General features: G+C 35.4%; 1 protein-coding gene across 1 annotated transcript in view; it reads left to right on the top strand.

Moving 5' to 3' along the window:
* LOC150084926 (MFS-type transporter SLC18B1-like) overlaps positions 1–16,614 on the top strand; it is a 47,109-nt gene extending 30,495 nt beyond the window's left edge. Inside the window, exons 6-9 of the mRNA XM_090376392.1 lie at positions 3,803–3,899; positions 5,468–5,619; positions 11,793–11,891; positions 16,519–16,614. Coding sequence (XP_090232518.1) covers positions 3,803–3,899; positions 5,468–5,619; positions 11,793–11,891; positions 16,519–16,614 — 444 coding nt within the window. The remainder of the gene's footprint in view (positions 1–3,802; positions 3,900–5,467; positions 5,620–11,792; positions 11,892–16,518) is intronic.
* Positions 16,615–25,092: the final 8,478 nt, after the last annotated feature.

Below are 25,092 nucleotides of genomic sequence, written 5' to 3'. Positions count from 1 at the left end.
TTCCATATATTCTTTAGTCGATTTGCTTGGTTTCTGGATGAAAAACCCGAATTTTGTGAAGAAAAATCCATGCTAACCTTGCCAGAGACCAGTTATCTCAGCGACATGAAAATGGCCCATAAAAGTTCCTCGTATCATTGATGGATTCACGCTCTGGTCTTTTTCCAATCTGCATTGGGAGGACTGCAATTTTCTCAACTGTGCTGCCCACAATGGCCTGTTGGAATGGGTGCAAAGAAGAGTAACAAGATTAGTGAGAGAAACAAAAGTGTACTCTTACTAGGAAATGCTTGTCCTGCAAATTTCAGCTACGTGAGACAAAGCACCTGCAAGGAATATATGATTAGAGCTAGCGCTAACATTTGTGGCATCTGAGGCAAAACCTTGTAAAGGTGCCTAATTCATATCATATCTTAACACACATATATATATGCAGTAGTGCATCTAGTGCATCTAGCAGTGAGGCACTTGCCTGTGGCAAGTGCCTCACTTTTGCATCCCTAGCACAGGCCCTGGATGTGATTGAGGTGTTTAAGGCTTTGAATGGATTGAGTAGGTTCAATGCTGATGGAAACATTCCTCTTTTCTTGACCTATACACACGAGGGGCCATAAATTCAGAGTAAGGAAGGATGGTTTCAGGAAATTTAAATTCAGAGTAAGGACGGATGATTTCAGGATAGATGGGCAGAAATTTGCCTTCAGCCGGCAGTGGTCGATTGCTGCAATAAACTCCCACTGGTGTTTTAGAGGTGGATAGTTTGAATAAATTCAAAGCAGGAGTTGACAAAATGTTAGAAAGGATGGACAGATGATATGGGAAGTGTTGGCTTTTTTTTTTTTTTTTTTTGGTTGGTGCTGTGTGAGCTTGCTTTTTGCTCATTTTTCACTATTAATATACTGATACTATTTTAATGATGAATAAAAGCTGCTCAGACTTAAAGCATGCAAAGAACCCACTGAACTGTTCAGAGCTGTTGAAATGAGAGGAAATTGCATGATTAGTACACAAGTGGAAAGCTGAAAGGGTGATGAAAATTTTTTTGTTATAATAAATTTTCATAAATAAAAGAGCCCATTTTCAAATTACATATAGACAAATATAATCCTAGCAACGTGCCTGGAACTGTCGATAATAACACCTACTTATTGATTTGACTGATGAATAAAAGCTGCTCAGGTGGCAAGGCAAGGAGTTCAGACTTTTCAAATACAATCCACAAAACAAAGAGACAAAGCAAGGAATGGAGATCGAAATACTCAGCTTGGTGTGCGCTTGTTAATAAGAGAGACTTTTCAGAGAGACAAGATACACTTGAATGATGCAAGAATATTTGCTGATGCTATCGAGGTAGTGATAGCTGGGTTGGAAAACTGCTAGCGCGGGTGGGCACACAAATTAATAGCTTAAGAAGTAAACCCACAGGCAGAGGTGAAAGTGATTCTTGTACTGTTACTATTAGTACATGCAGTAGCCTGGAAAGCAAGGTGTCTGGGACAAATAAATACATGGGTTATGTTAGGATAACTTAGAGTAAGAACATGTGCATGTACACTAATGCTAGGAGCATTGTAAATAAATTTGATCAATATAAATTACTGATTAAATCATAAAATGCAGACATTGTAGGAGTAGTGGAAACATGGTATCACTCAGACATAAGTAATGCTAAATTTGAATATGGGGAGTACAATATATACAGGAAGGACAAACAGGAGAGGTAGAGGGGGGTTATGCTCTTAGTTAAGAGGCATATTAAATCTAATGCACTGCATCCAGTTTACATGGGCGATGGGTACAATGTTGAGTCAGTTTGATGTGATATATGCACTGGGAAAACAAAATTGAGAGTAGGAGTGTGTTATAGGCCTAATTACTGTGATGAGTATGCCAAACATCTATACAGAGAAATAGAGTGGGCCAGCAAATCAGAATGTCTCATAATGGGGGATTTTAACTTTCCAGATGTTGGCTGGAATTTGTGGGTTGGTCACTCACAGACTGGCACGACTTCAAGACTTTTGTGGATTTCTTGGATGACTGTTTTCTACAGCAGCATGTTAGAGAGGCAACGTGAGGAAGCAAAACTCTTGATCTGGTTATTAGCAGTGATTCTTTGTGCATTAAGAATATGCAGGTAAAAGACCCACTGGGTGATAGCAATCAGAGTGTACTAATGTGGAATTTAATAGCATAACTTATCTACTGTGGGGTACTACACTCAGGGTAGTGAAGAATGAAAAAGACCTGGGGGTAATTGTGCAGTCAGACATGAAATTCTCTGAGCAATGCAGACATGCTGTCAGGACAGCTTATACTGTTTTGTCAATGATATATAGAAACTTTGCTAGCAGGGATAAGGAGGTGATTATACCTTTGTTTAAGGCCATGGTTAGGCCACATCTTGAGTACTGTATACAGGTCTGGAGGCCTCACTTTAGGAGGATTTACATCTGCTGGAACAGGTGCATAGAAGGGCAATCAGATTGGTGAAGGGAACAAAGGAGTGTTCTTACCTAGAAAGGCTTCAGTTCTGCAAATTGCTGCGGCTCGAGACCTGGCACCTGCTGGGAGATCTGATTGAGGTGTTTAAAGCCTTGAATGGATTGAGTAAGCTGAATGTTAATGGCATTCATTCACTTGCTGAGACTATACACATGAGGGGGCATAAATTCAAGTTGAGGAAGAATGGTTGCATGATAGATGTTCAGAAGTTTGCCATCAGCCAGCGGGTGGTTGATTCTTGGAACAGGCTTCTGTTTGTTGTGGAAGTAAATGAGTTGAATGAATTTAAGAAAGAATTACAATTTTTTTTTTTTGGCTGATGCTATCCAGCAGCTCAATAGTCTGGATCTGATCCTTAGTCTGACTATGATCAGCACGTCCAAACAGCTACTCAAGATCTGGTACCATAGTCATCAGATCTTGATTACATACACAAACCTAATAAAGTGGCCACTCAGTGAATGATGCAGTGTATTTAAATAGTATTCATTTTAAATGCATACCATCCCCTATCAATAACAATATACTGCACTTCTCCATTCGAGTAGTACTTTTTTAGAGTAGTGCAATACTGAGGAATCTCACAGAGAAGTGTCTCCATGATACGAAATCTACTAAAGTCATCATCGTGAGCCATTTTCAATCCACTGCAGGATGAAGGCCTCTCCATCAACTTTTCAGTTTCTTCTGTTTTGTGCAATGGCCAAATAAAATTTTCCCTTTTCAGCACTGGATGACAGTAGTAAAATCTTAACTAACCTGGACAATAGAATTCATAAATCATTCACTGTAGTGTTGGGTGATTACCCAAGACTACAGAGATAAATATATTTGTTAATATTTTTTGGCCGATCTGATGCTGCATAAGTTTGCTTCCTTACATTATTTTGCCACTATAACCTGAAATTGCAAAGGACTCTGTTTCTGCATTTGGTAGGGGGGCTACTCAACAGAATATAAAATATTTAAAAAAATATCATGTAATTGTACTGAAATATAAAATATAGTGAATGATTCTTCTTCAACTAAGCTCTAGAGGCATATTATTTAAAAGTTATAAGGGGAACCTGGTGATGTCATTTGCCATGGGGAATGTAATACTAGCTCTCTAAAACCCCTTCTGATTAGAGGTATGGTTATTTGTATGGATCACAAAAAGATCGAACCATTGATAGCATATTCCATAGTGTAATTAGGTTTATTCTATATTGTATTAATAATTTATAAATAAATATTCCTTAATATATAAATATTTTATTATTAATTCTGAAGGTATTGTATTTTTGGCTTATTTCAGATAGGTGGCTACCATACCCCATTTGTTACATTTGGCACCATTATTCTGTTGACTGGCTTTGCAACTTGCTTTCTAATTGTGGATGAAGTTGATTGTGGTATGAACTTAAAAGAAACTTTAATAAATAAATATACATAAATTAAAACAATTAAATTATAAGTAAAGACTAAAATAATTTCAATTAATAAAATAAATATTAATTAAATCATAATAGGGACTATTCACATATTATATGATGCATTTTTTAAATCCCCCCCTCCCAAACAACACTTAACATTTCTGATTCCAATTCAAGACATGTTATTCATATATTTTTAAGGGAAAAAAACTTATGTAAGCCTTCCAAATATCCTCCCTCCTCTTCCCTCCTTGTGTTATGTGGTTTTTGGTAGGTTCCTATATAGAACAGCCTACAATAAAATAAATTCAATTTATCATTAATCTGAAACAGATAATTTGTAATGACATTAAAAAAAAAGTGTGTGAAGAGGTTAAAAGTTTGTAAATAAGAAGACACTTACTCAAGTAAAGTTTTAATTACATTCTATGAAAGCAACAGTGAAGATGAATTAAAATTGGTGTAGTGAGTTTATAATGTAACAATCAAAAGTACGTTAGCCAGCTTCCACACATATTCTAGTACAATTAGAAGAAACTATATATAAATGTTAATTCAAAAACTGAATCTGTGTATGATACAAGATTTGTGGAGCCAAATGCAAAATAATCTTACAAGGTCAGGTGTAAGATAGCTGCATGAAGCTAGCAATTAGTATTTGAAGAATCTTTTTTATACAAAAATATATAACATAAAATAGAAATAACAGAGTATTTGATATTAATACAGGGTTATTCAAAATGAAGTCCGAATAACCCTGTTATAATATCTCAAGTTTCATTCCCATGCTCGCGATGTTCAGACTTCATTTTGAATAACCCCGGACTTCATTTTGAATAACCCTGTATAAGAACAGAAATATTAAGGATAATTACAAACTTAAACATTAGATTTTAAAAATTGAAAATAAATTCTTTTAGTGTTTATAGGAATTGTGTTGTCATCTAGAAACAAGATGAGGTACAACAGATAAGCACCAATGAAGAAATATTTTATGGGAGAGGCACTTTCATAGGTGTTATGTTGGCCCAAAGGCTGGTTATGGTACATCTTTTGGACTTGCTTAGAACTAACCTTGCAAGATGACACACATCAAAACACCTGGTAGGTGTTGTTTGTGTTTTCACAAAATCAAGTAATGTCAAGGCCTATGCAGTGTCTGTGGTCAATTTGCTTGTTTTACTAGATGAAAAACTGAAATTTCTGGGAACGAAAACTGTACCCTTACCTGAGAACAATTGGCCACTATGAAAAAAATCCATTAATTTCTTTCCATCTTGATAAGATGGAAAGAAATTTGGGACACTGACCTGTGTCAGTGTCCCAAATCCTTTGGGTCTGCATGTCATGGTTAAGTACAACTTCTTTTGACTGGCTCAAAAATTCCCTGGAAATGCTTTCAAATCTAAAATCCTTAGGAATGCGTTAAAATAAAAATTAGTAAAGCTCTCAAATTTCTTATGCAGCTATTTTAATTGTTTCTTGTATATTTACTTCTTGTATTTTTTATTAATGGTTTTTTTTTTTTTTTTTTTTTTTACTTTTAGGACCATTTCATGTCAGGTTCATCACTCTGTCCATGAGTGATTATATTGAAGTGCTCAGGTTGCCTGCGACTATCATAGCTGTTTCTTGTGTTACCTTGAATGTTGTTGCAGATTCCTTCCTCCTGATTACGCTCAGTGCTCACTTAAACCAAGTGAGGCCATTTTTATATATTTTTTTGCACTATTACATGCATGCAACATTTTTGAGACTCATCATAGGTCATCTAAAAGACTTCCATCTGATACTTCATTCCAAAAAACTATATCCTTTTCAGTGAGGTACTTCCTCCATCACAGACAGACTAACAGGCATTGATATTAAAAATGGAGAGTGTTATTTCTAACTTTGCATGTTTTACTTTAGCTATTAAATTGAATTCCCCATAATAAATGTTCTACTTTTTTCTTCTCAAAAGAATTCCTCGTGAATTTTTTTTACCAAAATTTAAAGTGTAGTGAATTACATGAAAGTGAGAAATATAAATTCATGAAAAATATTTTAGTATCAATATTCAGGGAAGATTCAGTGAAAGTTTTTTGCAAGTAAAATATCTTGTCTCCTTCCCAGCGAACAAAATTTTATTTAAAAAATACAGAATTTTATTACAGGGGCAAGTAAAATGAACACAAGATTTCAGTTGCCTAAATTTAAAATTATGTGCCACCACGAGTGCATATTTAGAGTTTTGTACCAACACTTCTGCTGAATAATAGGGCATGTTGCACAGCTGCAGCAGAGAAAATATGGTGTTCACAGTGTTGAGGGCACTCCAGTTGGTTAACATATATTACTATATTCAGTTTGATAAATTGACAACTGCAAAATAATTAAAGCTTTAATTTCTTTATATACATTCAACTGGAGAACTGTTTCATTATTCACGGTGCTTCAGATATTCACTAATTGATATCATCATCTGATAAGAGACAGGAAATTCTCAAAATAGGCTGATATTGCTGTACTTTACATTTAAATACATAACAGAATAGCTTGGTAATGTTATTTTCTAGGTGCATCTTTAGAGTAGTCTGTTCTACCTCAAGTATTAAAACCATAGCATTTACTAATGGCAGCTGGAATCCTGCTGTCCACAAAATACACAGGATGAAAAAATCTTTAATTTACTAATTTATAAAGATATTGTAACATGATTTGCCTTTTTTTTTTTTTGTTTACACCTTTGCAGATTTGTAACAGGCTTTCTCCGTAATGAATAAGAAATATATTTTTAAAGAAAAAAACAAAGTACTTGCACTTTAATAACTACCTTTAGTTACAGACATAAGTTTTTATATGCCTGTAACTAAAGGTAAAAGTGCAAATGCATCATGTCTATATGCAGTAAATTAACTGAAAGTATTATGGTGGCATCATTTCATTACATCTCATATTGTGAATACCTTCACAAGTTGCCTATCTGGTTATACTCACAAGTTGCCTATCTGGTTACTTATTCTTAGTAGATACCACTACCCAGACAGCCATTTCAGGGCTATTTGGACCTTTGTTGATGGGCAGGTAAGTACCCAATGGTATAACAGCTGGCAACCTAGTTGTAAAAATAATTCCACAATATGAGAGTTGCCAAATAGTGTTGAGTATTAAACCACTAAGCACCATTTGGAATCTCTCATATTGCAGAATTATTTTCACAACTGGAGTGTCAGCTGTTGTACCATTGGATGCCTATCTACCCACAATGAATGGCCAAATAGCTCTGAAATGGTCACCTGGGTGGTGGTAGTATCCACTGAGAATTAGTAACAATAGTCTTCTCTATTGGAGAAGCATTACTTATTCGAAGCGTAACCAGATAGGCAACTCGTTGTGAAGGTATTCACAATATGAGATGATATGAAACAATGCTCACATTATGAGATGGTATGAAACAATGCCACTTTGATAACCTCAGTTAATTTACTGCATATAGACATGATGCACTGCACTAACTTATATGTCTGTAAATTTTCCCACAGTCTGAGGCTTCAGCTCTAACTTTTATTAATTGAGATTAATTCTGAATTTTTATTAAGTATAAAACCACCTTTATTTATTAAATTGTGATATATTTTTTAATATTTTAAAAATGTGCCTCCAGCACCTCTGCACCTAGTTCAATTTAGCATTAGCATTAGCATTAGTAGAGGCATTTGATGCAAGAAAGCAAGCTTATGCAGCATCAGCCAAAAAAAAAAAAAAACCCACTTCCACTTCACCCCTCTGTTCGTTCAAAATACCTGTCCAGCTGAGCCTTAAACTTATTTAGGCTATCAATTTCCACGACAAGGGATGGAAGTCTGTTCCACAAACCAACCACCCACTGGCTAAAGGCAAATTTCCGCACGTTTATCCTACATCTGTCTTTCCTCAATTTGAATTTATGCCCTCTCAGGTGATTATTCTGAGTGAGAGGAAGAATCCCATCAGCATTGAGCATGCTCAAACCATTCAAGGCTTTATACACCTCTATCAGATCACCTCGCTGGTGCCTAGTCTCCAGACACTGTAATTTGCAAAACTTAAGCCTTTCTTTGTAAGAGCGCCCTTTGTTCCATTCATTAATCTTGTTGCCCTTCTCTGTACTCGTTCCAGCAGCTCTACATCCTTCTTGAAATGAGGCCTCCAGACCTGTATACAGTACTCTAGGTGTGGTCTGACCATTCCCTTATACAAGGGAATAATCACCTCCTTATCCCTACTAGAAAAATTCCTATATATCATTGACAATACACCATGAGCTACTCTTGCAGCCCGTCTGCACTGCTCAGAAAACTTCATATCTGCCTGCACAACCACCCCCAGGTCCCTTTCATTCTCTACCACTGTCAGTGTAGTACCACAGAGTTGATACGTTGCTCTGGGGTTGCTGTTTCCCATGTGTAGTACTTTACATTTGTCAATGTTAAACTTCATTTGCCACCTCGAAGCCCATCTGCTCAACCTATCCAGATCCTGTTGCAGCAGTATAGTGTCAGTAGTGTCCTTGACAACCCTGCCTACCTTTGTATCGTCTGCAAACTTCAACATTAAGCTTGATATACCATCATCAATATCATTTATAAATACAGAAAACAATAATGGACCCAACACTGAGCCCTCAGGGACTCCACTAATAACATTAGTCCACGACGAGCAGTGTCCATTGATTACCACTCTCTGTCTTCTCTCCCTCAGCCACCCCTTTATCCACAGCAGCAATTTGCCGCCAATGCCACACTGCTCCAATTTGTGCAGCAGTCTTCCATGTGCAACAGTATCAAAAGCCTTTCTAAGATCCAAGTATATAATATCAAAGTTATTCCCTGCATCCAGTTCCTTTGTGACTGCATCATAGTATCCAATCAAATTGGTCAGGCTAGACTTCCCCTTAACAAAACCATGCTGTGTCCGAGCTATAACTGAAGTCTTGTCTAAATGATCCTGCAGTGCTTCTTTAACTAGTGCCTCCATTAATTTTCCTGGAACAGAAGTTAAACTCACAGGTCTATAATTACTTGTGTCAGCCTTTGATCCTCCTTTGTGAATTGGGGTCACATTTGCACATCTCCAGTCTGTGGGTACCTCCCCTGAGTCCAAGGAAGCTCTCATAATTATGGCTAAGGGTTTGCTTACTTCCTCTGCTGCCTCCTTTAATATAACTGGATAGATCCCATCCACCCCGGGTGCCTTTCTTGTGTTTATCTTCAACAATTTCTCCTCCACTTTACTCTCAGTTATTACAAGATTCTCTAGCTTACTGCTAGAGTTGAATACACCTCTGGCTTTCCCCTCACTAAATAACTCCTCATGTGTGAATGTCGATGCAAAATATTCATTTAGTTTGTTAGCTACCTGAGCAGGATCATCAACAGTTGACCCATCGATATCAAGTGGACCAATCTGATTCATCCCCTTCCTTCTAGAGTTTACATAAGTAAAGAACTCTTTGCTGTTTTCCTTTGCATCCCTTGCCAAATATTTCTCGTAATCTGCCTTCGCCTGCCTAACCTCCTTGGTAACTTGGTTACAGATCAACTTGTATCTATCATAGGCTTCTGTGTCATGTGTTAATTTGTATGTATCCCATGCATGTTTCTTCTCTGCCATATGCCTCATTAGTTCATCTGACATCCATTTAGGCCTAAACCTTGAACAATATTTCTTAGTTGGTATGTAAAGCCTAGTAGCTTCCAAGATAAGTTCTTTGAATGCTTCCCATTTTGCATTTGCTGTTGGTAACATCATCAGTTGGTCCCACTGTATAGAATTTAAATACTGTCTCAGTCCATCGTAGTCGCCTTTACGAAAGCAATAACCCTTCCCTTTACCCCTAATGGTAGTTACCTCTTTGAGTAAATCCCACTTCAGCACACTGTGATCACTGCCACCTAGTGGTTCATTTATCTGCAGATTCTTAATGCATGAAGAATCACTACTGATAATCAAATCAAGAGTATTACTCCCTCTAGTTGCCTCCCGAACATGCTGATGTAGAAAACAATCATCCAATAAATCCACAAAAGCTTTGCTAGTGTGTGAGTGACCAGCCCCCAAATTCCAGTCAATATCTGGGAAATTAAAATCCCCCATTATAAGACTCTCTGATTTACTGGCCCACTCTATTTCCCTGTACAGTTTCTTATTATACTCATCAGAGTCATTAGGCCTATAGCACACTCCTACTCTCAATTTTGATCTCCCAATGCTTATGTCACACCAAACTGACTCGACACTGCACTGTCCAGCGATGTCCACTGGCTTCACTTCCTTGGATTTTATGTATTTCTTAACTAATAGCATAACCCCTCCTCCCTTCCTATCCAGTCTATCCTTTTTGTAGACGTTGTACTCCCCAAATTCCAGTTCTGCATTCCTTATATCTGTGTGACACCACGTCTCTGATATCCCAATAATATCTGCCTTTGATGTTTTGAGCAATACCTCAAATTCATCAAATTTATTTACTAAACTCCTAGCATTGGTGTACACGCAACTATACATGCACCTATTTCTATTCTTAGCTACCCTAACACAACCCGTGTGTTTACTTGTACCGCAATGACTCCCAGCAGTCTCTGAAATATCCTGCGTCTTGTTTTTCAGGCTTCTGCTCATTCCAATAGAAGCAGTGCAAGAATCTCTTTCACCTCTGCCAGTGGCTACTGTTAATCTATTCGTCTTTGTCTCCCCCCAAGCTAGCAGTTTTCCGACCCACCTAACACTGCCTCGATAGCATCAGCAAATATTCTTGCACCCTTTCTATTTAAGTGTATCCCATTCCTGTAGAAGCAATCTCTCCTGGTAACAAGTACAGTCCAGGCTGAAAAAAATTCTACCCCTTGGGCCTTGCACAATCTTTCCAGGGCCGAATTGATCGACAAGGCTCTCATCATATACTCCCTCCTATCGTGTCTGGGCAGAATTGCAGACACTTTCAAATTCAACTCTATTTCACAGCTTTTTTTTTCAACAGTATTTACCTCTAATACAAGAACAAATCAAATGAAAGATGATAAAAATGCATATCATTTTAATCCAAAACATTTTTTAAACATTTGCTCATAAAAATATTTTTGCAGCTGTAGTCTTATTTCTGTAATTGTATCCTTTACCTCATTATCTGCATGAAACTTATCAGTTGTTTAACTTTTAAGTTCTCCAAACATTTGGAAGCAGTAAGGATTTGAATGTATGGTGTTAGTCTAAGGAGTTTAACTGTATGGTTGTGAACTGTATTGTGTTAGACTAAGAAGTTGAACTGTATGGTTGTAGCACCATACAGATCCATTTTTAAGGATCTATATGGTGTTTCAACACCTCAAACCTGAATTTGCTGAGAGTCTCAATAAAGAAGAATCATCACCTGTCAAAAAGCTTCTGTGCTTTTCACAGGTGTGCTTGTTTGTTATTTGGTTTTTAGGAGCATTAGCAACTAAAGCCATATTGCTCTGGGGATATGCGGTGGTCATTCCTGACCTTTCTGCATCCTCTCTATTTGGCTCGAACTCCGGTCTAATCAAGAAGCATGTGCTACGCACTGTTGCTCCCACCCACCTGGCTACGGAAGCGCCCACAGGTGTGCATGTGATTATTATTAGGTATACTTATATATGTAACACACACAAAACTGAGGGATGGGAATTAAGCTTTAACAGTTAAATACGCAATGTGACAATTGTTACTGTAGGTACATATGCATAATATTTCAATACTAAGTATGAGGTATTGACTCACTATTTTAACATTTGTTTCCAAAGATGCAGTTCTAGTCTCTCTTACAATGGAAGCTTTCATTTCAGATTACCACTCTTAATATATACTAACTTTGTTTTCTTTTTATTACAGTTTTCACTCACGACTATGCAAATTGGAGGTATTTACTTGTGTTTATTCCTCTCCTATGGCCTCAGTTCTCCATTGGCTGGGTGGGCAGCAGACAAAACTGTATGTTGAGAATGCAACTTGTTTAATGCATGTTATAACAATTTAAGAAATTAAAAAATGTATTTTATATAAAGGAAAAGAAATTTTCTATTGATTCCCAATTACAAAATAGCAAGTAACTAAACAAACAAAAAAAAAAGAAACCTATCCAAGTGGAATTTGTGATTGATTTAATTTTTTAAAATTTCCTAACACAGTTTAGGCTTGTTTTAAATTAAATTAGACTTAAACAAAAAAAAATTTCCTAAATGCTCATTTGAAAAATTTTGAAGAGTGCATTTCAATTCATGCAGATGTTCCAGAAATTTAATAGGGCCCAGAGATGTCCAGCAGCCTCCCCTTTTAAAAGCAGGTTAAAAAGGATTAAAAACCCTCTTACTTCTTTTTCTCCCCCTTGCCTAAATAAAACTGGCCTACTGACTAGTCGTTTCACTCTTAGAAAGCAACAGAATATCTAGTTTTGTAATGTTAATATATTTCAACAAAATAACTATTATAAATCATTGAATAATATTCTTTGCTTTTGTGCGGACTGTATTACTATCTATTGATTTTTAACAGATAATAATTGTTATTTATCAATAAATATCTATAGATTTTCAGTGTGTTTTTTAATTATGAATTTTAAAAGCTTAATAATGTATTTCATTTTCAATACTGCAGTTTCATTTATAAAAGTTGACCATGTCATAATTCTCTTAAAAAATAAATTTATTATTAAAAGGATTAACAAAAAACAAATATTTGACAAAAATAGAAATTATTATAAAATAAAACTTTCCCAACACTCATTGCACAACAAATTTAGCATCCAATCTCACTCCCCCAAATTTCACTAAGTATTAATATTCTTCCACTTGCAACCTCAATTTAACAGACACTTATATGGTATTTGTCAGACTCTCCTTTTTGTTTTAATTATAAAAAATAAAAAAATTGATTTTTAGCTTTTTTTAATGAACTGAAAAGGGTGATCTATTAATTATGATCTGCTAAACTCAAATTAAAAATATCAAATCAAAATAAATAACAGAAACCAATAATAATAATAAAAAAAGTTTTTAGCATACTTTTCTAGAATTTTCAAAGTTGCTCATCCTCCAGATTGAAAGATAGATGCTTGTGCGGTGTCTGGCAGATGCAATGTGAACTCTAATTTTGTCAGCTGTTCATATTTATCCAGTGAAACAAAGCTCTAAGACAATATTAGATAACTGTTGCTGATGGTGTTTCACATATTCCATGTGAGAGTGTGAGTTGCCTACAAGAAAGAAGGATGCTTTTGCTCAGCGTCACATCCATTTAACAACAAACAAAAATTTAATATCTATATCTTATAATTCATAGTATATTGAAACAAAAGTATAAAATACTGTATATAACTAGTTATGGAATACTGGTGGGCAAGAGGTATAAGGGAGGATTTCATTTCATTTACATATTTAAAAAAATTACAGAAACATTTAAAAAAGTAACATCTGTCAGATGTTATACTAGTATAATATCTGACAGATGTTACTTTTTTAAATGTAACATCTGTCAGATGTTATACTAGTAGCAGAAAGTTGAATGCCATGTTCTTTTAACTCCAGTTGGGCATGAGGGGTTAAAACTATATTTCTTCAAGATCTCAACACAAACTTTGATAATGTTGTGCTCTTCAACTACTCAAATCCATACAGCTGAAACTCTCAATACCTTTCAAGAAAGCATTTTCTTTGATTTTACCATTGAAAATTCCAGAAATCTCTGTTTGTTATTATGCAATAAGGAAAAATTCAGGATCAAGTCAAGCCTATTCTCAATAATTATATGCATGTGCTAAAAAAACACGAAGTAAAATTTAATGAAATCTCTTGGGTCCATTTATTGAAGTATATGCTCTTAGCACGTTATGGCAGCACATCCAATAAATATGTTCTCTGGATTTGTGTCATGGAACAGTCTGGCTGGTGTCCAGTTGTCGAAACATGTGGGCTTTTTTTGATTGACATTTGCTTGCTGTCAGTCAAAGATAATTAGGGAGGTAATATTCAAAACTGCCAAATAAGAGAGAATGAAAAAATGTCTAAAGTGATGTGTTTTATTTTAAAAAATAATTTAAAATATATGTTTTTAAAACAAAAAATGGATTTTTTTTCACAGTTGTGTTCATAATAGATTGAAAATAAAGGTAGCTTCAAAAAGTGAATGATTTGGTTTATTTCTTGCTGAATTTTAAGATTAGAAATAGGATAACTTTTTACCCCATTAACTAAGTGGATATGTGAGGAACAGAAAAACACTGGTATGTCCAGTTACAGGTTAATCTATACCTATATTATTGTATGCCTCTCTTAATGGTGTCAAATTGTACCTTTAGGTTACTCACATGCAAATAATGAAAACATAAAGATAAAAATATTAAAAAATAAAATGTAAAGATAAAATTGCATGGGTCAGAACAATTAGAAAAACTATAAAAGCAACCACATAATACAAAATGTCTGTGTGCCACCGATCTAGTAGTTGCTTGCTTATATTACCCTAACTGTGGAAGAATCTTATGTATGATTCCTATTATTACTCTTATGGCAATAACAATAATTGTGAAACAGATGACTATTACTTATCCCTGTGAAGTTATTTACAATGCTATGAACAGTTCTCACATGCAGACTATATAGCATAAGACAACTGCATTTTAATGAATGTGTAGAAAGAAAGCAGCATACATTCAGATGTAATAACTGTTGTTCAACTCTTGGGAAGTAATTTAAGATGACACTACTGCTTTACGTGAAAAATCATGGTGCAGAATTATTGAAAGAATGTTTTTGGTCTTTGCCTGATATTAACATACTGTACATGTAGTGCAGTGCAAAAGCATAATAAATTTTATCTGTAGTGAAAGGACAAAGTAAGTTTGGCACAAATTGTCTCAACATTACACTACAAATAAACAGTACTGCTCCCCAAGGAGAAGTATATTGCTCATTATTTCTACTGCATGCATTATTCAGGTGTCTAGTATTTTGGGGATTATCATCTCTTCATTGGTGGATAGTTAGCTCTAAATTATTTAGAGTTTAAACATCCATATCTTTTAATGCAGTGGAAATATATCATCACTGAATTGCCAAGTCATCACCCATCACTAGAATTCTTTCTTGTCTAAAGTCCATATCTTGTAGTCTAGGTACTGGTAGAATACTGCTATGTCTTTTAATCTGAAACATAGAATGTTTTGCCTTAAAAGAAAAGTTGAATGTATTTGTTAAACAGAAGTAACAGTCCCTAACATGACAATCATATTAGTGACCGTTACATAAAGAGCAGCATTTTTGTGCTTAGAGAGCAGTGCTCTTTATTTGTATTATATGATATATTTGATGCATTTGTAGCAAACTCTATGATTTTTTTTTTTGCTATGTACAAAATAATGCTTTGCACTATAACTCACATAGCCTGAAGGTGATTAGCTCTAAATTATTGAGCCATTTTGGTTTACTTAATCAGTTTCATAAAGTTCATGTAGACAAACTAATAAAAAATGAATCCAGTTATCTGTTTAAGTCCTCTTGTGACAGTAAAGTGGTTTTGTCACTTGTTTGAAGAGAAGACAATTTGCCGTTAGGGACTTAAAAACTTTTTCAACCAGGACCATTTGTCTGTATGAACTTTGATTAAGTTTATATAGACAAATTAGCAAATGAGGTCAGTCATCCTCCAGTTAAGTCTTCTGTGACAGTATAACAATTAAGTAAACCAAATGACTGATTAATTTTACTAGTTTAGTGAGGTCCAGGTTTGATCCCTTTGGAGATGGGAGCAATTCTTAAAGGCCTCTACAATTGAGCCTGTACTTAGCTAGCTGATCTCGGGTGAAAGAAGTAGACGTTTCACCCATGAGTTAATCTATTTATCAATCCATAAAAATGCAAAAAATTTCTAAGAATGAAAATATTTAGTTAATTTGATTATAGCTGCAATTAACCATATACAAATGATAGACTGTAGCACATGGAAAATAGAGAAGCAATTTTTATATTGTGGTTTATTAAATTTCTGTTGCATACAGAAGAACATTTATTATTATTATTATGTTTTTTAACAACACTTGCTAGTGTTGATACTGAGCTGGTGCACTTAACATAGACCTACAACAATAAATATTTTACTCTCCTAAGTATGGACCATCCATGCTATATTTTCTAATTACAATTCTTAGAAACATTTTATATTCCTTCTGCCCTATATGTCCTTCTATTGCATTTTTATTTGAAAAAACAAAAATATAACAAAAGGACAATATTACAAAGTCTGAAATGTCATAAGACAAAATTTGAGTAATGATCAATTTTGGTTCTGTTTTTGAAAAAAAAGATTAGGAATAATACACAAAATCAACCATTCTCCTGCTGGAGTAACCTGTTGGATATATATATATATATATTTTATTTCAAGACTTGTATTTTGAATTTCAGCATTTTAATTGTTATTTATAGTCTAAGCATTGCATTTTGCAATATAACTAATATTTATTAAAGATACTTTCATTATTTTGATAAATTCATAGGATTTATAGTAAAATAGCTGATATTTCTGTATTCAAGTATTTGTAATAAATATATTCTTGTTTACATAGGGCTTAGAATTTCTGCTTCAAAGTTTGGGATCCTTTGTGCTAATGATTGCCTTCTTGATGATTGGTCCAGCATCAATTTTAGATATTCATCCGTAAGCCAACTCTACATCTAGCCAATTCAATATAGTGTCATAGTATGGCCAAATTATAATTTAAAAATTTAAGTCAAAGAAATTTTACTCTTTATCTTTTCTTTATCATTTAAGGGAACTTAAACATAATAATAATAAAGAAAAGCAATATCAGTTTGTTAGCCTTACAGATTTTATATAGTAATTAAAACATTATCGAGAAGGAACCAATGTAATGTTTTATTTAATGCATAACTATTTTTATACTATATTAAAGATTGTATTACAGTCTAAATTATTCTTTAGTGAAATGATTAGTGTGTATATCAAAATAAATAATTTACACACACTGACAAAACTATGGTAACAATCACAAAAACCAGAACTCTTTTATTCTCTGAGAGGTATAAATGAAAACTTATACTGAGAAATTTATGTAATTTATCATTTCCAATAATTACATTAAAAAGAGAAAGTAGGGTAGTAACAAGAGAAAGTTATTATTGCCAGCTACTACAAAAGTTTGGGTTGGCCAAGTTAGTCAAGTAACAAGTACAATTGCCTTTGAAATATGCAGAACTTGGATTTCAGTCTCATTCTCCATTATCAACAACTGCAGGACCACAAATACTTTTCCTCCTTGAGAGTTAATTTCAGAAAATAGTCTTGAGAGATGGTTGATGGCTTGTAGTTAGCATCCTAAGATTCCCTACATCTCATACATACATATATAACCAATTGGATTTGAATTTGGATTTTGTCAAGCAGCCTTAGCCATGCTTCCTTTGGATATTATCAGTTTATCACATCCGAGTATCCCAGTTCCAGTTCAGCCCTATGGGTACAAATATTTTTATATATTAAATAAACTGGTCCCGATCATACACCATGGGAAATTAAGGTCAATGGCACTATCTAAAATTAGTCCTTAAGCTCGAGGATCTCATCTATACTGCTCAGCAGTGTAGAGAGAGTCCTTAATGATGATGATGATATTATCTTAACTCACTACCACCTTTCCCTAATACTAGAGAGATATTACTGGGTTCTTTATTGTCTCCAGATCAAATTATATTTAGTACCTGACTGTAGACTGAATTGAAATTCTTCAGAACGGTGTATTGTGAGCACCCATCTTAGATGTAATATCATCTAAGATGGATGGAAATAGTGGGGGGAAGGTATACAAAGACACAGACTGTTGGTTTCCTTGCATATAATCCATTCTTGGCATGCCTCTACGCCACAAGATACAGATTGATCAAGTGACATTGTCTTGATACCATTAACACATTCCTGTTGTGTCGTTAAAGCAGGATACTGACTGATCATTCTGGCTTGAGGTAATTCCTGGACTGCATTGTACTAGTCTCTTAGCAAATTGGTTTCAATCCTGTCACCCAAAAGTATTTCCAATTTTATCCTGCGAGTGTCATGATTTGAGACTGACTGCAACTCTCTGTTGAATATTGGCATCCTTAAGAAGTCACAGTCCTGAAAAGATATTCGTTGGTAGCCACCATTTTTTTTATATGCTTCAGGAATTACATGTTTTAAGCACATACGTATTTTGGCTATTCAGAATTTGCAAGTAACAGTAATGTATGGTGATTATTTTACCATTATAATTAAACATTGACAGAGAGAGTGAGCATCTTGTTGTAACACAGCTATTTCAAAGTATGGGTTGTTATTATTGTGGCACTATTGCCCCACCATATCACAGACCACTCGTTGATCTGCATTCTAATTAAACATTTCAAATTGCTTAATTAAAAATTAGGTTTGTAAAACAGGATTTCTCATTTTTATTTGTACCTTGATAGTGATGCTATAATTAATGATACCTACTGCTCATATTAAATATCACTAGTAAAACTAACTTTTATTTCAGGAAAATCTGGATGATTATCTTGGGTCTCCTTTTAAAAGGAATTGGTGCTGGACCACTCATTTCTTGTTCATATTCATCTTCACTCCGTGCTGCAAGGTTAGTGTTCAGGTTTCATCACAACTTGTAAATTATTTGCTATGGTATTGCTGAGATAATTATATAACAACAAGTAGCTGTTACATAATTTTCTCATAAATTAAGACTTTTTAACATATGGACAAAACAAGTTAAAATTTGAAAAATCACCATTTTTGTATTGATTATTGTAATTAATTAATGTAATTGATTTCTTTTATCCAAGTATGTGTTATCTTTATTTTAAGAAATGTAATGAAAAATTCACTTCATTTACATGGGAATATAAAAAAAATTAGTAATGCAAAATACTGATTTTTTTTAACATACAATGTGTAATCAAAAAGTTGTGGCATCATAGCAAGTTGTAACTTGTAACATGATCAGTGACTCATCTAGACATAGTAACACATGGGTCACCCATTTATTTGCAGTCAGCCTGACTTAACACACATTGAATAGAAAGTGTTTTGTCACTTTTAAATTGTCTGATTTTACTGAACAGTGTAATGTTAAAAAAAAAAAAAAGCAGCTCTCAGAGAGATGCTACATGTTATTCAAAGACCTTAACAGTGGTTTTAAACGAGTCATTTGTTTGTTGAAGATGATCCTCGCTCTGGCTGTCCTTCAAATTCAAAAACCAATGATTCAATCACTCATGTGCTCAATCTCATCACAAGCAATCAACACTTAACTATCCAGAAAGTTGCTAGCAAAATTGATATTCCTTATGGGACATGTAAATTGATTTTAACACAAGATTTTGAAATGTGTGGCATTTCAGCCAAGTTTGCACCTCACGTCCTCACTGATGATCACAGAGAACAGTAAGTTCTTGCTTGTCAAGATCTCCATTAATGTGTTGCTGCTAACCCACACATATTCTTCCATCATTATGGGTGAAAAAGCATGGGTGTGTGGCCATGACCTGGAAACAAAGGTCCCCAGGCCTCTCAGTGAAAGACTCCATAAAAAAAGAGAAAGACAATCTTAACAAATCAAATGTGAAGACCATGGTGATCCTGTTTTTTTTGACTCACAGAGTATTGTTAATTATGAATTTGTCCCATATGCACTCACAATTTTAGTCAATTTATATTTACATAGATCGTATGTATAGCTTAGCTTAATGAGGTGAGGTGAGTGCTGAAAATTAAGCTAAGCTATACATACGATCTAGTTATTACATTACAGCACATAAGGACTCCTTAAAAATCAAGAGTTTATATTTACATATAAATAATCTAAACCACAGGATCTTATTATTTTAACAAAGAGTAAACCAGGAATACTACAAAATGTTCTACAGCATTATGCAATTCTTTTTAGAGAAAAATAACCAGAAAAATGTGCTTTGGGAATTAGAGTTTGCATCATAATTCAAGGATTTCTTGCAAAGCTCCATTCACTGCAGACCCTCCATCTGCCAGACTCACCAGATTTCGCTCTATGATTGTTTTTGTTTCTGAAGCTTAAAATCCCCATGAAAGATCACAAATTGTAACAACTGAGGAAATTATTCAGAATGCAACATAGGAACTATTAGCTATTTCAAAAAGAGCCTATCAGGAATGCTTCCAGAAGTTTCAGAATCAATGTATACTGGATCAAGGAGACTACCTTCAAAGAAGATTCAATAACACCCTTAGTATCCCATCTGACTGAAATATCCCCCAGCATGCTTATCTCTGCTAGGAAAAGCTTAATTTCATATATTAAAAGATACTTCTTGCTTATGTACAATTTTTGTAGTTAAAATCTTTGTTTATGAATTACATCTATTTTGACAGAAGGCAAGCCTGTTTACCAGATGGATTTCAAACGTACAGCCTCATATCTACCATCATATCATTTTCCATTCCTCTTGGGTAAGCTTCCTAGATTGTTAAAAGCTGGCAATTAAGTTTTCCATCCAGTTTCCTTAATTATAATTTAAACTAATAACTTTCATAAACTAATAATTTTGAATGATAAACTTTATTATGTAAACATTACCATAGTATTTCAAAGCTGCATTATACTGTATTTATTTTCATTTTATTTCAAGCATGTTTTTGTTTTCTTAACATAATTAAATAAAAGTATGTAATTAAATCATTAAATAAAATAATATCTCTGAATAGATGCATTTTGAAATTTAATGAAATCTCCATGTAGGACATAGAGTCCTGAAGCAGCTGCACGATAGTTATGCCTCCACAGACAAAGTGGTGTTATAGTTAGTACAGAAAGAAGGAGAATTAAAATATGAAGATCAAAATACCCTCCTCACATGCATGGTGCTGATTTAACTGATTGGCAGTAACTCCCATTTTCAAATGTGGTAATTTATTATTTCTGATTGATTTGTTTCCTGATCAATTATACTATAAACACTATTAAAATAGCATTTAATTTTTTTTAACATAGGTGGCTTCTTTTGGTAATTACAGTATCCCATTTTTTGAAGTATGAGACTACAAAAATATTTTTCAACCACTCTTCCCCCTCCCTCCAAATACATATGGGAGAAAGATGTAATAACTGGGAGTTTTACATATAATTTTTCACTATCTTAAAAAAAAAAAAAAAAAAAAAAAGCAGCTTTTGTCTCTTCATGATGTAACTAAATACATTGTCTGGTTTTTTTTTTTTTTTTTTTGGTTTTTTTTTAGGAGCATTAGCAACTAAGGCCATATTGCTCCAGGGATATGCGATGGTCATTCCCTGACCTTTCCGCATCCTCCGTATTTGGTGGTCACGGGCTCGAACCCCGGTCTAATCAAGAAGCGTGTGCTACACACTGCTGCTCCTACCTACCTGGCTACAGAGGCACCCTACGTTGTCTGATCTGATGATCTGCTCGACCAGAGCACCTTCTAGGCTTAACTATCAAAGAGTCACTTTCTTCAGAAAACAAAATGGCTTGCCCTATTTTTCTCAATAGCTGAATTCCTTTTATAGGTAAATTTTTAATTAAGTAAACCAGTGTTCTCTGGAAAGTAATGAATATTTCAGCATGATTAGTTATCATTTTTCAGAACAGAAGTCATTACACTGATCATATATATATATTAAAGACAGAATCTTAGCCTATTTAAAATTTTAATCATATCCTAAAACCAACGGTGCTTTCAACAATTATCAAATGCTTCTAAAATATAGGGGGAGGATATTAAAAAAAACAGAAACTGTTATTGTCTGCATTTTTTTTTTTTTTTTGATGGCATCACTTTCCAAATTCCAAAGATTCTTTAAGTCTCATTGCAAAATATTAAATTAATAAAGATACAAAATTTGTACTTCTGTTAGTTTTTACAGTAAGATTTTTTTATATATGGCCTTTGATTTGCATTTTATATGGATAATTAGGGATTGTAAAGATGCTATACTGTCAACTCACCAGTTCTTATTAATACACAGGTGTAATGCAGAGAGAACTAATTGAAAGTCTTTCTCACTGCCAAGTATAGTCAACTTGAATGGAAAGTTTCTTGGTTATTAAACTTGGTTATTAAATTTGGTCCTTGAGGTTGTCTATGACAACCTCAAGGACCAAATATGCCAGATATGCCAGACAAGCTGTTCTTGCTACCTGGGAGTCTAAAACGCTGATGGAACTGATATTCGGGTGACACTTAGGTCAAGTGGACCCAATTTCGGCGAAGTCCGGACGGTCTATGACAGCCAAATCCTCTGCTTCCACCTTCACGATGGTGGGACTGTTAGTAATCCTGGGTATAACCTCCATGCACAAGTACATGGTGGGTGACCACCCAGGTGTGAACCAACGTAAGCAGGGGTCAAGGTGTGGCGCCCACACCACATGGAGGAACGCCGCCCCTCTATGTTACCAGGCAGTACTAGGTGGTAGATGACTCTCATCAACCGGTGAAATACCACCACTTTGCTTATTGGAGGCTTGAAGTGGTGGAACCCATGTTTAGTCTCTAGAGCTAAGTTCCTGTCAACCCTTCCATCGTGCAGTATGATTGATGACTTTTGAGGTTATGATGAATGTCGTGGCGAGATCCAATATTCCTTACATTTCGAGGGTACAGCTCTAAAACGGTGTTCGCAGGCCGGCCGCTAGATAGTACACCGGACCAAACCTATTGGTAACTCTCTAGGAGGCTTCCGGATCAGCTAGTGTATAATCTTGCTACCTCTACTGTTGTTATGTTGTTGTTGTTAAATTTGTTGGTGCATCAGCAACTTAGGCTATAATGCACGCTACCTCTACTCTGCCAGATAGTGACTGGAGGGAGTCCGAGTAGTGTGTATGCAGGGAGCACTGTCGAGGCCACATTATGTCAAGGATCTGGGTATATTCTTACCACATGTACGCCATATCCAAAAATTTCATTACTTCATACAGCATATCCCACCCACTTTTTCTTACTATTGAATACACCATGAATTGTCAAAATAATAGAGCAAGCTTATCTGCGAAAAGATCTCAACTTCCCAAGGACTTCCTGATTCATTTCACAAATATACGTGGTCTCAATTCCAATCTCAGCGATGTCCATTTCCACTTGCAGTCTTCCAAACCCCCTGTACTTTTTCTGACTGAATCTCAGTTATCAGTTGATTCAACTACTGCTCATCTCAGATGTCCAAATTATTTGCTGTATGATTCCTTTCACCTCAAAGGCGGTACTTGTGCATATGTCCGTTCTGATATTCCCTGTCAGAGACTTGGCAACTTGGAATCTCCTCTCTTTGACCTTCTCTGGCTTGACGCCTCCGTAGCCAGGTGGGAAGGAGCAGCAGTGCATAGCACACGCTTCTTGATTAGACCGGGGTTCGAGCCCGTCACCATCAAATACGGAGAATGCGGAAAGGTCAGGGAATGACCACCGCATATCCCGGAGCAATATGGCCTTAGTTGCTAATGCTCCTAAAAACCAAATAACAAACAAACAAACATCTCTGGCTTAAAATCTCTCTACCTCATTGTGTCAAATTCATCTGTTGTCTCTACCGTTCTCCCAACTCTACTAATCACTTGGAGCTCTTTGACTTCCTCTCTTTGCAACTTGACATTCTCCAGTCCAACTTTCCTAATAGTAAGGTAATTTTCCTTGGTGATTTTAATGTTCACAACTCCAGCTGGCTTCCGTTTTCTAGTTACACCGACCTAGCAGGTCGAGATGCTGAGGCTTTTGCAATTACTAATGACCTAGCACAGATTGTTCATTTACCTACAAGAATACCGGACAATCCTAATCATACAGCCAATACGCTTGATCTTTTTCTCACAAACAACCCTTCTAAGTACAAGGTCGAAGTGAGAAGTCCTTTAGGCACTTGAGATCGCAACTTGGTGATTGTCTCTTCTCCAATGGAACCTTTATCTCATGGCTATTCCCAACCTCGTATTGTTTGGCATTACAAGAATGCAAAATGGGATGACCTGCGAGACTTCTTTTCTTCTTTTCCTTGGTCTGATTACTGTTTCAAAACTTCTGATGTCAACGTTTGCTCAGATCGTGTCAGTGAAATTATTCTTGCAGGAATGGAATCCTTTATCCCACACTCCACTTTAAAATCTCGTCTTTTATCTAAACCTTGGTTCTCCAACAAATGTGCTAAGGCTGTCCAAGAGAAGAATGTCGCATATCGTAATTGGCTTGTTTCTAATTCTTCAGTTTCATTTTCTGCCTACACCAAAGCTCCCAACAATTGTAAAGCAGTTATTAATCAGTCCAAACTAGAGTTTGAACAGGCTAAGAGTAGAAAACTTGCTTCTTGCCCTAATGGTAGCCGAGCATTCTGGTCTCTTGCCAAAGCTATTGGCCGCAACTTTTGCCCATCTCTGCTCCCACCTCTGTCCAAACCAGATGGTTCTGTTGTCACTTCAGCCAAGGATAAAGCTGACCTGCTAGCATCCCATTTTTCTTCCAGCTCATGTATTAATGATCTTGGTAAAACACCTCCCACCATTCCTAACACGCTCCATTCAATGCCTTCTGTGGTCTTCCGTCAAAAGGATATCAGAAGGACTTTGATAAATCTTGATGCTAAGAAAGAAACAAAAACAAAAATATAACAGGATTTGAGAACAAGTGGAGAACTCAAACAGGATTTGAGAACAAGTGGAGAAATACCGTCAGGACCTCCAGGTCCTGACGGTATTTCTCCACTTGTTCTCAACTCCTGTGCTCCTGAACTTACTCCTATTCTTTGTCGCCTTTTTTCACTTTCTTATTCCAAAGGTGTTTTTCCTTCTTCGTGGAAATTTGCTCATATCCAGCCAGTTCCTAAAAAGGATGACAAATCCCTCCCATCCAATTATCGTCCCATTGCAATTACTTCTACTCTTTCTAAAGTAATGGAGAAATCAATTAACCGCCAACTCTTAAACTACCTAGAAACCTTCCGTCTGATCAACGATCGCTAGTATGGATTCCGTCAGTGTCGATCCACTGGTGATATTCTGGCTTATGTTACCCATTTATGGACTAATTCAATGGAAAGGTTCGGTGAAACACAAGTAGTTGCTCTTGACATCTCAAAGGCTTTTGATCGTGTTTGGCATAAAGGTCTTCT

Source organism: Mastigoproctus giganteus, chromosome 6, assembly GCF_048544385.1.
Source record: "Mastigoproctus giganteus isolate SK-2022 chromosome 6, ASM4854438v1, whole genome shotgun sequence".
In the NCBI taxonomy this organism is placed as follows: Eukaryota; Metazoa; Arthropoda; class Arachnida; order Uropygi; family Thelyphonidae; genus Mastigoproctus; species Mastigoproctus giganteus.
The sequence above is the reverse complement of the archived record's forward strand: the minus strand, read 5'-3'. Positions and strand labels throughout refer to the sequence as shown.